The sequence below is a fragment of the Etheostoma spectabile genome, chromosome 21 (genome assembly GCF_008692095.1).
Source record: "Etheostoma spectabile isolate EspeVRDwgs_2016 chromosome 21, UIUC_Espe_1.0, whole genome shotgun sequence".
Taxonomy (NCBI): Eukaryota; Metazoa; Chordata; class Actinopteri; order Perciformes; family Percidae; genus Etheostoma; species Etheostoma spectabile.
In genome coordinates, this window is record NC_045753.1 from 11861543 (window position 1) to 11879320 (window position 17778).

Here is a 17778-nt window from a genome sequence, read left to right on the forward strand (position 1 = left end):
TTTAACATTAATATGCGTTCCCCCAGCCTGCCTATGGTCCCCCAGTGGCTAGACATGGTGATAGGTGCAAACTGAGTCCCGGGTATCCTGCTCTGCCTTTGAGAAAATGAAAGCTCAGATGGACTAATTTAGAATCGTCCCCTTATGAGGTCATAAGGGGAAAGGTTACCTCCCCTTTCTCTGCTTTCCCCGCCCAGAACATTTAGCCTGCCCATGAGAAAGAGAAACGTTTTTTTCTTACATTACGCCATAAAGAAATAAATTAGTTTAGAGTTTTTTTGGCATATTTTTTCAGTATTTCTTTTACTTTGGACAGAGCAAGGCTACCTGTTAACCCCTCGGCTTTCAGCCTTTATGCTAAGCTAAGCTAAGAGCCTCCAACTAACATCTCTAGCTTCATACAATGTCGAGCTATAAATCCAGTCAGATTCAACCTTTTAACTTTACATAATACAGAATTTAAGTCATCTTTCATGCATGCTATAATGCATGATTATTAGACACATTATAGCTTTTCCAGTGTCGCATTAGGTGCCAAGGGATGACTGACAAGTGTTTTGGCAAGCTGAAACAAAAAAAAAAAAATCAGCTCATGAAAATAGCAGCAGATGAGACATATGTAGGTGGTGACTGAAAAATCTGGTGCTACTTCAGCGCAAAAAGGCTTTCTGACTGTCAAAACCTCCCAGAATGCTTTGCAAGGTGTGCTTATTAAGCATGAAAGTACAAAAAGGCTCAGCTGCCGAGGACCAGCTCTCTGGGCACAGAGATGGTCATTTTCAGGGAGAATTGCTTTTTTGAATAAGTTGAATAAAACAAGATAACAAGCATGTGAGAATAATCCACCACTCTTGTATGTATTCCAATAAAAGCTAATTAAAAGCAGAGGTATTTAAAGAGGTCGTGCCTCGGCGTGTCACGTGAAGGTGCTGCAGCTTTGCTGTCAGTTCCAAGCCCACCCACTGTGCGAGCTTCCTGAGTAAGTCCAGCCTTTGTTGAACGCACAAATGTTGCCTCTCCTGCACCTTTTCACAGAGCACGACTAAGTCTGAGACAGAAACAGTTGCATGCTTTGTAGATATGATCACTTTGTGGTACAGCTAAAAGAATACTGCAAGAAAACATGGCGTGCGACTGCAGACTTACACACAAGCAGGGTGGAGTGCTGCTGCAGTGTGCAAATACTGAATGTAATGTAAGAATACAAAAAAGGTGTATTTTGCAGTTGTGCGTACACATATTAAAAAAAGTCAGGATTTTATGATTTCTCATGAACAGGATGTCACTTCACTTCCTCCAAAAGCTTAAAAGCTGCACACACTAAATAAACAACTCCTAATGACTCAGATGAGCTTATTAAAAACCTGAACCACGCCTCAAAGAAATAAGAAGCCCACCACACTTGTTTAAATGAAGTGTACACTGTTACAGTGTAAAGCTTGAGTAGTTATGAATATGACGAAGTTAACTCTGAGCAGGTGATGTTTATGGAGTGGTGTTGCCCATCTGGAGCTGATTTAATAAAACCTATCACTCAAATTGCACAATAGTGCATGGATGCAGACAGTGCCAACCCAGTCTGCTGTATTTGCATGCTCATAATGAGCAGATATTTTAAGGTAATGGTTTGGGGAATACTTCATTTTGATTCAGAGTGCCGTGCTCGTGCAGTAAAATATGCTACTTCTGGTGACACAGTGGGTTGATATTGAACAGGCCTTTGGAAACAATATGGCAGCAAAATCTGTTTTGAAGGTAAAAAAACAAACAAAAAAAATACGAGGCCTGCGTTTCAATAACGTCCCCGACTTCTTTCCATGACTACTAAATGTCACTCTGAAAACCGCAGTTCTTTACGACGATGTTTTGGTTTTATGGATAGATTTAGCATATTGTTCTTCTCGCAGCAATCAAGTGGTGCCAAGCGTTTCCCATCATTATTACCAAGTGTGTGTCTCTTTATAAGCATCGCTTCAAATTAAGCAGCAAAGGAGTCAGGAAGAGAAACAGACTGATCCGTGTCACACAAAAGTGCCTGTTAACTGTCTTTGGTTAGGCCGGACATGGCAGCTTTATCTTCTGTGTGGAGGTTTGGTGTTTAAACACTGGATGCCGTAAAACAGCACTTGAGAGACGGAGATGAAACGAGCAACACCACCACGGGCAAAGGCACTTGGAAGAGGATCTGAGGATCGTTCAGCTCCAAAGCCCATTCTCTCTTTCTCCCCTTTCTTCCTCAAAATGTCCTAATAATTAGCGCTGCGCCACAGATGTGCATTTCTCCCTCTTCGCCCTGCTGCCTTTCAGTCCTCTGCCTGTGACTGTGGGATACGGGGATGATGGATTTAAAGAGAGAATCATGTGCTTTCTATTTCATAAAGCCACCATTAAAATTGAGGACAAAGATGAAAGCTGAATGGCTCATATGAAGGGGGGGGGGGGGGGGGGGGGGGGGGGGAGCCGTGGAAAAGTCAGGGAACGTGTATTTAAGGACTGCAATCATATTTTAAGTTGTATGATGAACCCAAACATATGGGGGATAAGAGGTGAAAAATGCAAGTGACTTTGGAAGTTTAGAAAATCAACTCACTGGACTTCATAAAGCCGGAGGGAAACGGGATAAATGAGTCAACTGGCAATAAAAATAAAAAATCAAAGGCGGCTGATCATTTTATTTTGTGAGATTATGGGAGTATCTTTCATCAAAGCCAAACATATCTGCAACTGATTGGACACCCCGTTTCTCCCCAATGAATCATTTCCCCCATAAACAAGTATCAAACATAAGCTTCCACCCATATTGTTGAGCCGTGATGAGTGACTCTGAGTCAGGTACCAACAAGACAGTGATTCAGTGCTCACTTTCATCTTTGAAAGGACAAAAAAAAAAAGATTGTGAGCTTTCAGCCAAAACATGACATTTTATTCGTCTATTTGAATTCCAAAACAAACCTGAAACCAAATCCCTCTTGAATTTAAAAAGTATCTTTCCTCAGAGTCACTAATTAAAGTGTCACCAGCGAATGTGACTGAACGCAGCACCTTTTTTCTGCTTTGATTCCGGCTTTTAGCTATAAACATTTCCACGCTGCAAAAAAAAAAAAAAAACACAGCTTAAATAAATGGCACTTCATCACACCAGAACCCGACGCTGTTATTGATGAGATTTCGGAAACTAGCATCCTGGATTCCTTCAAGTAAGCGGAAGAGAGGGACCTATAACCTGCTGCAACACATAATCCCTCCGTTTTTACTCCAGCTACTTCCTGACCCTCGGCTCTCCCTCGTGAATGCTGTACCTGGCATTTTTCTCCATCAGACACCCTGGAGATTTAGAGTAATGGATGTAATGTAAAATGATTTTATTCTTTTTATTTCTCTTACAACAATTGTAACTGTCTGTCTGTCTAAGCTTCAAGAGAAGAAAAAAAAAAGTCTGCTTTCTTGTTACAATTCTCAGCCTGTATTGAGTTGGGAGGATGTCCCTGGTTTACTGGGGCCCCTAAGGGACCACACAGCTGGTGTGCAATAATTGCTTGTGCAAGCGACCATGGCAAGAAAAAAAAGACGAGTGCAGAAGGCAGAGAGAGAGAGAGAGAGAGAGAGAGAGTTACCTCCAATTGGTTTGAGCCTAACCAGTAACCCTGGTGTGACGACTCCATCCCAGGTGTGGCGCTCCAGTCTTGCGAAACAGAAAAAAATAGTATTTGCATCAACACTTGGAGGCCTGACAGGATTTATCTTTCTCTTGATGTCATTTTCCCCTCTGACTTTCTTGCGTTTTCTCTCTGTTGCTCTATTTTTTGGTCACTTGTCCTCACTGCTGTTTCAAATGGAGAGTTTGAACGGAGGTCTGCCTCCACCTAGTGGCCCTGAGCCAGGTCTACATTTTAAAACCATGCAGACTTCACCTGTAACCCGTTCACCAGTCACCCGCCACCCTGCTCCCCCCCCCCCCCCCTCTCAGCTCACCTGTCCCTCGTTCCTTCAATAAAGCTTCTGAACACCCATGCAGGTGATTTCAGTTATTGGATTAGACTCTGCTCAAGTTAAAGGCAGCTCAGAGATTAGATGGGAATTTAATCAGGGTCCCGAATCTTTTCTGCCAATAAGAATGATAAAGGTAATATTTGGCCTGCTCTGACAGGTACAACAAAGATTAGAAGAGACTCTGGTCTACGCACACCCACACAGTTCTGGGAAGAGGTCCAATCAGCTGAAAGCACCTGTGTGGATATTCATGGCCTTTGGAAACACTGAGATCATGGGTCAAAAGGAATGACTCCAAATACTTTTATATTAAGACATATTAAGACATGTAAGCCTGATCTAAGAAAATACATTAAAAATAACACAAACAAGAATACAATTACATTTCATTACACGGTTAATGTTTTTGTTGCAATAAATGAACATGGCAGTTAGGTTGCCTCTCTCACCTTTTTTTCACTCTTTTGTTTGGTTTGCGTTACCTTTCATTTGAGGTAATTATGTGTGTTTCGGCAGGTTTCACCAAGTCCCATATAAGGCTTTTTTTAAGACCATTATGAATGGCATTTAACACCTACAGTATATCACAACATCAACTAAGCCCTGAAGTCATTTCTTTCAGGATTGCTAAACCTGCCCTTCCCTACAGCTGAAGAATACATTTTTTGTCCGGGATACAATCTGAAAGAGACTCGCGCCAATAACCCGAAAGCTGATTGGCAGCAATATAAGTTACATGTTGGTCTCCTTTGTAGTCGGGATACAGCAAATTATATTTGGACTATCAAAAGAAAGAACTACAACACCACGGAAGAAAAAAAGAAGAGTATCAGAGGTAGTGTTGCATGGATGTAGGACAATTAAGACCTGTTTAAAATGATTTAAGCAAATTTGCTTGATATATTGGGTTCATATAAATGAGTACATATAAATGTTTAAAATATATTACCATGTTATCACTCAAGTTATTAGTTATTTCAGAACTCAAGTTAAATTTGAAGCAGCAAATGCTTTACGTATACGATATATAAAAATTCATACTTACAGGTACAGAACTGACCCATGCCCTGTAGAAAACAGAGGGACAGTTACATACACAGTCCATGTACATACAGTGTGTATGTATACATATGTACAGATGGGTGGATATTGATCTCCACCTTGCAGAATACACATAAAGTATACATTTTGCCGGTTGCCAAATAAGAAACCACTCATGATCAGATGTTAATACCTCAGCCATTTATTTCTTAAACGTAAGAAAGAAGAGACTTCTCCAAGGTAAGAAAAATAACATTGCAATTTAAAATCAAGTGCACTTCAACAATGTCTCATCCTGTAAGGGAGCCGTCCCTTCCTACTGTGTGAAGTGAGATACACAAATTGAAAAAACAATCTAAAGAATCAATCTTTCCTGTAAGGCTTTGGGTGGGGTGCTGTGTTCGTCGAGATGTCAGTGGCGGTGACGAATTTATATATATGTGGATATACTTATAAACAGCCAATCCAAAAATCCCAACAATGTCCTCCGTGACATCTTCACACAAACAGAAATGTGACAAGGTAAGACGTCAACTGTGTAATGGACTCCAGGAGGAGTCAGGCAGTGGGCTCATTTGTGCTAAAACTTCTGCTTTAAGCTGTTTATCAGAATGGGAGCAAGAAGGAGGAAGATTGCAGCTCTGCACTTCACCTGGGCCAAACAGTATTTGTAAGTAATTTCCGGTGTTTGTTTGAACACTCTCAAGAGTACCAGATGGATGGAGTTTACTGCATCGTGGACAACTTTCGGTAAGTTCTGCCAGATGAGTTTCCATGATGTAAGATATCGACTGTCAGTCACAGAGGGTTTAAACAGCTCCGGTTTTTGCCTACTTCAGCGCAGATGGCTGAGATACAATTTAATGTTCTTTTTTGTGATAAAAAAAACAACACTACCTGGTTCTCTCCAAATGATTTAATCCATGTCTCCACTCTGGTAACTCATTCTGTTTTCAAAAAGCACTGTGAATAAATTACAATTACCGCCTGGTCCAGTTACCGTTATAAGTGACTCATCCAAAAACAACACGGATAATGACGTACTGTGTTTAGCTCAATGATTAGGTCAACAGAAGTAGGTCACAATCACGTTTTCATGATTTCCTACTGTACAAAAAATAGCCTTCTTTATTAGCAGAGAAAACATATTGAACCTATAATCAAATTACATCCTTGTAACAGGACACATCTAAAGGAAAGATCAACTCAAAAAGGAAGAAGAAGGAGAGAAGAAGTCATCTGCAATTTCAACTCACAAGATCCAATATCAAACAATGTCCTATTTATATAGTAGGCCAGTTAAGACGGTAAAATGCAGCAATTCACAACTGCCTTAGTGCGTGTTACATACTCAGTATATATAACAATGTACATCAATGGCATTTCACATTTGACATTCTCAATAATACATAAAGTACTGTACCTGGAGTATAACCCACAAAACGATGCTGGTACCTTGTTAAACATCTTGACATTACAGGGTTTTACAGTAAGGAGTGCCATTTGACAGAAAAAAAAACCAGGTGGTTGGATTGTACCTCTTCATGACGTTGAATTATCAGAAAATAACTTGTTGTTGAACAGCAGGTGGCAGTGTTTGTCTCTTACTCGATGCATAAAAGAGAGTGTGAAGCCAGCGGTGTAGCCATCATAGACGCTTTCTTCTTTTTTTAGGAATACTATGTTCCATCTTTGCTTCACCCAAAAAGGAAGAGCTGTACAGTTTTGCCATGTAAATAGTAGATACAAAATATGAAAACATCTACCATGGCTAGTTTGGCTAGTGTTTGTATTTATCAAGACTATCTTGGGAACCAAAAGCTGTCAATGATTATATCAATAAGCAGGTTGGTGTAGGCAGTTGATGCTATAAAGTACATACCCTCATCCTGGACCGATTTTTACCCCAATAATTCTCAAATTTAAAAAACACATACTTTGATGCAAAAGTCAACAAGTAATACTGAAATTGCCTTTTGTGAATTCAGAAGGAGGGCAGTATTGTGGAGCAGATGTGTATATTTGTATGAGTGAAACAGAGTCCATGTGAATGACAAAAAAAGCCAATCATGAACAGAAAAATAGACTTTTGGAACAGTGGCACAAGACAATCTTGGTGTGTAACGTGTTTGTGCGAGGTCACAGAGGTAAGCGGTCCCTCTGGCTATTGTAATGTAAATCTACTCAATGACTTTATTGTTGTGTGGTTTGGGGTTCAAGACGAGGTGGTGGGGACATGCAGTGAGACACGTGCGCTAAATTATACTTGAAAATGGTCTCAAATTCAGGCTCGCCGGATGCAAAACAGGAAGCAGCGCTTGCAAGACGTGTGAAATCAAAGCGTGCTGCTTTGAAGATCTAAAACCTTTTACACGTGCATGAGATGACCAAACCAAGGGAACAACCGGTACGTGACCCAGCACTTGCAGCCAGAACCAGTGCAAACTTGTTACGTCGCCCCATGAGAGACATCACTGCACTCATGTTGTCACTCAGCAAAGTTTTGAGACAGTTTGCCCTCGCTTCTAACTCCCTGTGAAAATATTCCCTTCTCAGACTTGTCCTCCAGGCCAATACCGAGTCAGAGGCTACAGCAACACTTGGCATTTCAATGCATGTTTTGAGATTGTATTTAAAGATGGGATCTTATGATATCAGGCTGTATTTATTTGAGTCTGAAGTACTTTTCCCCACAACTGACCCTCGAAATCTTTACCTTGGTTGAGTAACCGCGTCGAACTGCTCAGCTCTGTTTACTCCGGCAGGAAATGTTTGTCTTCTGGAGTAATTAAACAGTTGAATTGACACAGCAAACATTTTGCAACGAGTGGAACGAGACAAGAAACGATTCGCAGCAGAAAACATCAAAATGATCTGGCGTGTACATTGATCTGCACTGATATATATCGATTCAATCCTCAACAATCCAATATTATGAATACAAAGGGAAAATATCGATACATATCGTCATCTTTAAGATTCACCCTTAGTTTGAAATTGCCACTTCATATTTATTCTATTAACCGAGTATGTGTGTTTTTAATTTAGATGTCTGAAAGAGCTTAGTAATGAAATTGTCAATTCATATTTTAGTTGCTTTTTGTAAACATAGAAATGTAACGGATTGTGTTAAATGGGCTTATGTTTATGTCTTGTATCGGTCTTGTTTGTGGTATATCAGTAAATATGGTGTCACTGTCCAAAGAATGGATATAATATTGTATGGGGAAAAAAACATGATTTACATTTCTAAAAACGACTCAATTATGTCCTCACGGCATATTTACAATATGTTACTGCTCTCTCTAAAAACTATTTCCCTTCTAAATTACTCGCTTTACAACAAACCACAATTTATGAGCCAAGTCTTGCTCTTTTTGGTGGAACTGGTCAGTAGGTGTCACTGACTGTTATCATGGTTCTTAAGTACCCTGGGGAAAGGGTGGCTAATGTTTTAGGGATAAAATATGTCAGTCCAACTTGAATTAGACTAGTTAAAATCCAAAAAGAAGGGCTAAGATTACAGACCAGTCTTAAAATAATGTGTCCGAACACAAGAGGAGAGTCTGCTGCCTGCTATATGTGAATATATTTGAGTGATATTTGTGTTTTGCGGCTAAAAACATTGCATTGAAATATAAAGTGTAGCTGGAGATTAAGTTCATTCTCATGCAGAGAAACAGAAATATCAATCTTCACAGAAAACGTCCAGCTTCTGTAAATGTTCTGAGGGATGAATATGTATCCTTGGACATGATGTAATATCCCAGATAATCCGTGTCCGTCTTATGCTGCCACCTGCATCTTGCTGTATATTATGAATAAATTACCATGGGAACTTAAAACTGTACAAAACATTAGTAAACATGATGATGACATGCCTCAGCATCCCAGCTTGGAAAAAAAGAACCCTGCTATCATTGTGATAAGATACATCACAATCACACGCAATATTTTACATGTACATTCTACTTGAATATGAATGTACATGTAATCAACTGTGGAACAGAAAGAATGCAGGAGCTAATCCTTGATGCCATGTACAAATATAACATGATATATAAAGACTTAAGACATACTGACGATACCTACACGTTATAGACACATTGCTCATACATTCATATATGTCAACACTTAAATATGTATATACAGTATACATGTATATATTCATATGTATACAGATATATCAAAGGAGGAATAAATAGTGCCATTAATGGGGTGAGACAACCTAGTTTCCGCTCGCCTTTCTGAGACAACTATTGCTCTGGATTCATGCTAACATGCCCCGAGGCCATTTGTTAATATGCAATCTGATGTGAGGGACAAAGTGAACTCTTTTCTGAGTGATGCTGGTGGTCATCCAGCTCAACAGCTCTGCCTTCCCATCTCAAACCGCCTGCACTTTGATGGGAATTTGTCTCAAAAACAACTCTCTCAAGTTTTTTTTTTTTTTTTTAAAACACTCCATTGCCGTCCTTCCTGGCACCGATTTAGTTTACAGTAATAGATACTTTCAAAATGTATTGTTGAACTACTGTTTGTATTTAGATGTGAGTACATTCTATATATCTGATGGGGGTATTGACATATATTGCAATGCTTAAGTACATACAAACATAAAGTGTGATGTGACCCTGTGTGTGCATAAAGTCAGGCATTATTAATTACTGTATGACACACACACTTTGGAGTGAGACATGTTGTGTATGGACCGCTGACAAAACTGTGTTGATGAGACAGTGGTGTTGGATACTGACCGAATGGCTGTGTCAGGGAAGTGGCAGTGGACAACTCTCTGGCGTGATGACTGGAACTTTCAGTTGGAAGAGTTGGTGGCATCCTTCCCTTGTGATGCATCTGACTGCTAAAACTAAAAAGGCCTCTAGTTTGAAGGTGGTAAACTGGAAAACAATGCTTGGAAAACAATGAAAACAATTACCAAAATATTTGAAGACTAATTTTCTGGCAGTCAACTAACTGAATATTCAACTATCATTAAGCTGTGTTTATGTTTATTTTGTCGCTCAGTGCAACATGTAGTAGCATTTATCAGCTATGATCAAATCTCAACTTAGTTTATTGCCAAAAGACAAGGAACAAGAGATTAAGTGGTGTTTCTGTTGTTCAGATATTAAAAAAGAGAAATGTTCTCCCCTCCTCTTAAAATGGCCATAAATCGATACAAAGAGCAGCCCACTTACTTGTTTACTGTTGCAATGAAACACTTGGTCACGTTTGAACCTTGGTTCTCTGAGTAAAGACTATTTTTCCAGTCATATTTCTTAATTTCTTAATAAAATTTTCTTTAAAATAGTGTTAAAATTGCATCTTGTCTCGGTCTCGTGAGCCGAGCGTCTCGTCACACCCCTAGTTCAGAGTGTAGGTCATCTGCCTTTTGGCAGCGTTCAAAGCCCAAAACGCATCAATGTAGTTACACGTGTAAAACGATGGATGTAAAAACACACTTGTGTAAAGCTCTGGAAAACTGTTACAGTGCTCATTAAAAGTGTTTCCCACTAGTAGTAGTAGTAAAACTTGCCTCTAACACACAAACCGAACCAGCAGATTGTGATTGGTGTATTTATCAACCTCTCCTTTTCTCCAGATAATGAAAGTTGGTGAGTAAAATGACATGTCTAACTATATTAGAATAACTTCAAAAGACTGCCACTCTTATTATTTTCAATGCAGGAGGAAATTTAAATTGTAAATACACCACTTTAGAAATCAAATCCTGTATCTTAGCTGTATTTTTTTGAAGAGAATATTCAGTCCAATGTTGCTCTCAGACATTGTACTGCAGGATGACTGAGCTCAGTGACAAACCGAAATAACGTCACATTTAGCGTTAATGAACATTCGTCAAATCAGCAGGCAAATATGTTCTGCTACGTAAACAACCCACTCAGCAGCTCGTTATTTTTAATTAGCTCGACCTTTTCTGTCGCTGTTCCTGCTGCCCCGTGCCTCAGTGCTACCGCCATCAAACTAGAGGCCGGAGAGAGTCGAGGATGCCGACTGAAATGCTACACAGAGTTACAGCTTGCATTAGTGTGAATTATTTGTGTTTGTGCATTAAATATCTGCCCCTAAGGGTAGAAGAGAATTTTACGGATCGAGCGTTTTTTTGTTTTGTTTTCAGTTTTCATGGAATGTTTATGGATTTTCCTCTATGCATTCACATATGGCATATTTTGTCTGCATCTTGTGTGGCCGTCGACTTTTTAACATCTAACAGTTCATTTGGGGTTTATAGAGTCGTCCTGCTGGCGGAGACATTACTGATATTCCCGGCAGTGGAAAACTATGGAATGATTGTGCTATAATCTTAAAAATCAGGGCAAAGTTTTCACCTTCTCAACTTGCGGAGGATTGCAGGAATGCTTTAAGGTACTGCTTTTGGGTGCTAGCAGCGAAATGTCTGCACATCTGTGTGGAGTTTAAAAAAAGGGGGGGGGAGTTTGTGAGATCACACTCTTTGTGGAAGGAAGCAGAGGACTGACACAAGCCCTCTTTACACGCAGCAGTGACAGATGTGAACTGAAGATTTATAAACGAAAATGTGTGAGATTGTGTGTGTGCGCATGAAGAATAATTATCTACACAGATAAATGCTTGTATGTTTGTGTTTCAGAATACCCCTTGGTGTGTCAGATGGGTGCTGGTTTGGTCAGGGCGGGGTCCGAGAGTAGCTGAACGCCTGTGAAAGGCATGATGGGAGGAGACAGGGCAGAGGGTTTGTCCTGCTTTCACTTGGTCTTTAGTTTGCCCACCTCCCCGTTCAGCTTGCCTTCCTTTGCCAGCTTCTCGTTAAGTTGGCACAGTTGGCGAAGGAAGCCGTCGTTGGGACCAATTTCTCTCTTATGCCTCACGGTGGCCACCGCCAGCCGGGCATCCATTTTGTGGCGCAGCATGAGGTAAGCAACAACCATGGTAGGGGAGCGGCTGTACCCTTCTCTGCAGTGTACGTACACTTTCCCTAGAGGAAACAAATAGAGAATAGAACAACAAGATGAATATGATGAAAATGTGGTCACAGAATCACAAAAAAAAAACAAAAAAAAACACGCCACCAAGAAATGCTGAGAATTCCCATGAGTCATTTAAAGGATAGACTACAATATCTACATCTTGCCGTCAACAAATGCAACATTTAGACCGAAACAAACAACAAACCGCTCCAAGCCCATTGGTTCATTCTGAAGACGAAACAATTTAAAAACGGCTCGGGAGTATTTACTTTTATTAAGAAAAACAGCTGCTCACTGTGGTTTTTAGCAAACATCACTCAAATAGAAGGAAAGGGTGCATTTGGCTAGAGCTGACAGAGGAGGTAGCAGTTCATTTTCACATTCACGACATAACACCAGCACATATGGACCCAACATATTTTAAAAAATGCAAGTAAAAACAATTTTGTGTGGCTGGGCACCTTTAATCGTTATCGCAAGATACTGCTTTACATATGTTTGACAGAAACAAAAAGATAACTGAACATTTAACACAGTGACACACAATTAGAACTTGGAAAATGTGTGTTTCCTTTACCCATGTCTTTTTACCAAAATAATAAAAAAAAAAAATAAAAAAAAAGAAGAGTAAAAGTGTTTGGGGAACATGCTGTGATCAAAGTTGCCTTGCGAAGCATCTTCTGTGCCAGGAAATGCAAATGTAAGACCTGACCTCTGCTGCAGACTCGGCAAAGTCAACCATCTTCACTGCACCCACATCCTTCATGAAGAGTGTGTGTGTGTGTGTGTGTGTGTGTGTGTGTGTGTGTGTGTGTGTGTGTGTGTGTGTGTGTAAAAAAATACATGTATGTTCGCTGTCCTGCATTTGTATTGTCATGTCTGTTTGTGAATCTTACACTTCCATAAACCCCATGAGGGACCTGACCTGGCGAGCTTCACAGAGTGGCTGATGTGCCGGGCTCCGGTCAGATCTGCAGAGTCTGCACTTTGTTTGAAACCCGACACCTCTTTGTGTCCCTTTTTTAACCCCCGACATCTCTCTCCTCTCCTCTCTGTAGTATAATCTCCTTCTATCCCTCTCCTCCATAAAATGACCTCTTAAATATCTAATCACCACAGATCAATGTTGATTCTACTGTATCCTCTTGTTGGACACGCAGGATCTCCGGCTCACAACTTCACTCATTTGCTCACTCCATCACTCACTCACTTACTCACTCACTCACTCACTCACTCACTCTATATCGACGACGTCTCAATTTCAGGGATGCCGCTGTCACCTTCCGCTTTCTTTGTGTTGCCGTTCTAAACTCCGCAGATCTCTGCAGATCCAGACAGCTAGCTAGACTATCTGTCCAATCTCATTTTTCTGTTGCACGACATAAACAACATTTTCTAACAAGCACATGTTCCACCAAAACAAGGTTGTTTTGTAGAGGCACCGTTGCTCCGTCCGGCACTAAGCGCCACCCAAGACGACTGGTTTAAAAAAAAATTCTTATTTGAAATTTGAACGTGGAGAAAAATGTAATCTTCAAACTGTTATGACTTGCACAAATTCAAAATGTAACACCTATAAGTGCAGGCAGTTTGAAGTAGTTTTCCCTGTGGTCCATCAGAAGGTGCTCTTTAAAATGTACTTCATCAATCATCTTGACCTATTGCATGAGCTAAGAAATAACGCAAATAAATTATATTATATATATATATAGATAGATATAACAGATATAGTCGATTAATACATGACTATGGGGGTGAGCAACTGAAACAGTGTAAACGTAATCATTGACGTCAATGACTATGTTTACATGCACATAATATTCTGTTTTTTGCCCTTATTCCCTTATATAACACGATATTCTGACTAAGCTGTTTACATAGCTATTGAAAGTGAAAATTCCACTTATAACCCCGTTTACATGTAGCCGTGCAACATATACAATTTTTCCAAAGTTAACCAGCGGTGACGGACTTGATGGACCGTGCATCCACAGCGTCCCTCTTTCCTTCCTAAAACCAGCTACGTGGAAAGGTTGGCGTAGCGATGTGTGCACAACCTGTGGATATCCAAGTCTTTGATAATGTTTAAAAGTAGCTGTGTTTCTACTTCTTATCTAAAGCCTTGCAAACTGTTGGCTGGCTGGTTTGTGTACAGCAACCATAGTAACAGACAGAGCTGACCATAAGCCGTAAACAGGCGGTAAAACTTCCGATTCAGACGCATATTCCGCATATGCGTTGTATATATGTCCAAAGAATAACTCTAAAACCTGAATAATACCAGAATATCCCACGTCTTATATTTGGAAAAAAGGCGTTATTCTGAATATCTAACTGGTATTTGCTGTTTACGTGACCCGTATCAAATTCAGAATATTGTCATATTCGTAATAGAAGTGGAATATTGGTGTGTATGTAAACGTACTGAATGACTTGCAAGGTCATGGCAACCAAACAGCGCAAGTACAGCATTTTCTCCTCGGGCAAAGTGCCAAACCGAGGCGAAGGCTTAGACATGACCAACATGACCACTTATTGTAACACACAGTAACCTCATGTCTTCATTATGGCAGACATGACTAAAATGCACCGATGCAGTTCCTCATTAAAATCCCTGACCTGTGACCTTTTGGGAGCTTGCAGCTACCGGGGTCAGAACATGTCAAATATAATGTTGCACAATGTCAAACTACAGCAGCACCAGGCAGCAGAGTAGAGGTAATACACTTCTATCATCCTCCCTCATCCTCCCCCTGCTCTGCTCTCCTCCAAAGTCCTTGTTACAGTTGCTTTTCACTCCTGATTTACCACGGTGCTGATCAACCTTTGCCAAACTGTCTGGGAATCATGATGCTTCTGTGTCATGGCTGACAATAAATCCATGTTATAAAATACATGGTTCACCACACTAATTAAACACATCCTTCATGTGCCGTGACAAAATAACTACATGTAGTTGCAGCTTTGGGAGAGCCTCCTGGTAGATACCTCCTGGCATTGATTGTTCATTTAGTGTATATAGTCTGCTTTCCAAGATGCTGCACAACACATGTGAGATGTTAAAATACACTACACCGGACTTTGTAGATATATCAAGTAGCTAATTTTAGACTTTACTCCCTTGTGACAGTTTTTCATACATTGTTTCATTGTTTTATTCTGCTTCCGAGTCCAAAAGTGTTATATCGCCTTTTTAACACATTGTAGGAGACAATGTGGTGGATTTGGTGATACAGGTGTGTGATCCATGGAACATTTCAACATGATCTGATAATGGAATATGGAGCAGGGCTCAGGAGTGTGTCAGATTTAGCCTGAGATGCTCAAGGCCTTCATTATTATCTCCTGTGTTCACTTTAAGATCCACTGCAATGAGGCGTAGAGAGAGTGAATCATTACAAGATGTCTTCAATTGTGTATCCTTTGTTAGACAAGTAACAAGAGGAGCTTGTTTTCATGTCTCAACATATGGAGACAAATTCATTTTAAGTGGGAACCACTGAAGTGAGAACGCCACTGTTCTCCCCTTTGATCTTGCTTTGACATATACTCTCAAATCTCATTGGTGCATAACAAGTGATGTAACATTTTCTGCCAATATCCGCTAAACTATCATTTTTATGCTCTCTTTGGCTGTACTGTAGTCCATATCCACAACGTTCCACTTCTGGGATTGCTAGTTGGTTTGTGTAGAACACACAGAGCAGACCGTAAAAGGGCAAGAGGCTGTAAACTGTGGTAAAAGCCCCAATTTGAGATGCATATTCCAGATACACTGCATATATGTCCAAAGAATGCTCCTAAAGCCTGAATAATACCGACATATCCCTCATCTTAATCAGAAAATGCTACATTCAGAATAAGGCTTAATTAGTAGCAGAGGCCTTACGATGTATCATCACGATACTAATGTCACAATATGGTATTATTGCAATTTTAAACATATTGCAATATTCTGCCATATTTTGCAAATAACCTTTTTTCCAACTTTAAATTTTTCCCAATTTTAAATTACGTCCCCAAAAGAAAACTTTATCAACATCTGTTTTATCTGTTTGTTCATCCAACTTCAACTTTCGCATACAAGTAGTGATCCAATGCCAATATGAAATATTGATCGTACCCGTTCTTACAGTTTAGCCCATTAGCCCAGTTGACCAATCAGACCACCTAAACAGCCCAACATTAAAATCTCCACCTCTCACACTTCACAGGTCAAAATAAACTCACCTTTTCCATTATTGTGTGCTAGGGCCTTGTCAATAAAATCGGCCCCTTCCTCAAAGAAGGCACTGAGGTTGAACTGCTCCGTGTCGTTGGCCTGGATACCATGGTACGTGATACCCGTGCCGGCATAGAAGTCCACACTGGTGTTGACATGCATGAAGGAGGTGCCCTCCGCCACGTTGAGGATGTGTGTCACTCCGAGTTTCTGCAGACGCATTGCATTCTGGGCTACGAACCTGGGTGTGCAGGATCAGAGTGGAAAAATACATTAATTTAATCACTTTAGCAAGCTGCTGATGTCTGTGACAAGTCTGCACACCAGTAAAAATGCATAAAGTGCCTCTGTTGATGGTGAAATAAAACTTTGAGTATAGAGCAGCAGAACAAGCCATCTAAGACAAATAACAGCACTTATAATAGCAGCAACGGAGCGCGTCAGCACAATTTATTTTAAAGTGATATTTTGATAATGTAGGTTGCATCTTTCGCAACCACTCTACCTGCGTTTCAGTGAACACGGGGCTGGCAGTATCACAGCATCCCTTGATAAACAGCCAAATACTATTTTCCCAACTTTATTATCTGCTGGGAGCTGTATAAAGCACGTCAGCACATTGTTGCTTTAAAACAGAACTCAAATGTGTACTTTCACTAGGGCTGCACAATAAATAGTTTGTTTTATCGTTATCGCGATCAACTTGGGCAATAAAGACATCGCGAGAGAGCGTGATTTTTTGAGTTAGTTGAAGCAAAGTATCAGTAGAAAACTACACTTTAAAATGGAGCAATTACTTTTTTGAATGGTGCAATCTGTGTTCAGGTCAATGTTTGTTCAATTAGTTCAAAAAAAGAATGTTGGAAATAATTTATTTTTGGTGTTTTAATTTCAACAAGCAATTTGTTAAATAATAATATTAATTTATTCTTTATTAATCCTGCTAGGGGAAATTACAATATTTTCACTCTGTTGTTATTACACACAGGCCTTAAGTACACACACATGCTCCGTACCTATACATGCACTAAATGGAGAGATGTCAGAGTGGGGGGGCTGCTCATGGAAAGGCGCCCGAAGCAGTTGGGGGTTTGGTGCCTTGCTCAAGAGCACCTTGCCAGTGCCCAGGAGGTGAACTGGCACCTCTCCAGCTACCATCATACTTTGGTCCATATGGGGACTTGAACCACGGTTTCAGGAAAGTGGCTGCCTGTGTCCAACAATGTACACAACATGAACCGTTACAAGCCTACAGCTGTACGCAGACACGGAGTGTAGAAAATGTGTCCGAGCCTGCCTGACAGGTGGACTGAGACTCCGTTTCCTGCTTGTCGGTCAACGATTCATTAACAGTTAACATTTCATTTCATTGTTCTATCCTTTGGAAGGCTGGCTGCCAAAACAAATCACCACTTACTAGCTAATTAATTAGCCTGAGGTAAACGCTAGCTATCAGTAAACAGAATTGACTTAGTGGCTGGCGTCTGGTGTGTGCGCCAGTGTTTGTGTGTGTGTGTGTGTGTGTGTGTGTGTGTGTGTGTGTGTGTGTGTGTG

The 17778-nt window shown here is 40.3% G+C and overlaps 1 protein-coding gene and 1 long non-coding RNA gene across 2 annotated transcripts in view; one reads left to right on the top strand and one right to left on the bottom strand.

Annotated features, from left to right (window-relative positions):
* The window catches only part of LOC116671084 (uncharacterized), a 23076-nt gene extending 19040 nt beyond the window's left edge, over positions 1 to 4036 (top strand). Inside the window, exon 3 of the long non-coding RNA XR_004327191.1 lies at positions 4026 to 4036. This is a non-coding gene — a long non-coding RNA (uncharacterized LOC116671084). The remainder of the gene's footprint in view (positions 1 to 4025) is intronic.
* Positions 4037 to 5212: 1176 nt separating this feature from the next.
* The window catches only part of dusp3a (dual specificity phosphatase 3a), a 19741-nt gene continuing 7175 nt past the window's right edge, over positions 5213 to 17778 (bottom strand). The window contains exons 2-3 of the mRNA XM_032502020.1: positions 16233 to 16465; positions 5213 to 12010 (exon numbers count right to left, since the gene is read on the bottom strand). Of these exons, the coding sequence (XP_032357911.1) occupies positions 11781 to 12010; positions 16233 to 16465 (463 nt within the window). The 3' untranslated portion in view covers positions 5213 to 11780. The remainder of the gene's footprint in view (positions 12011 to 16232; positions 16466 to 17778) is intronic.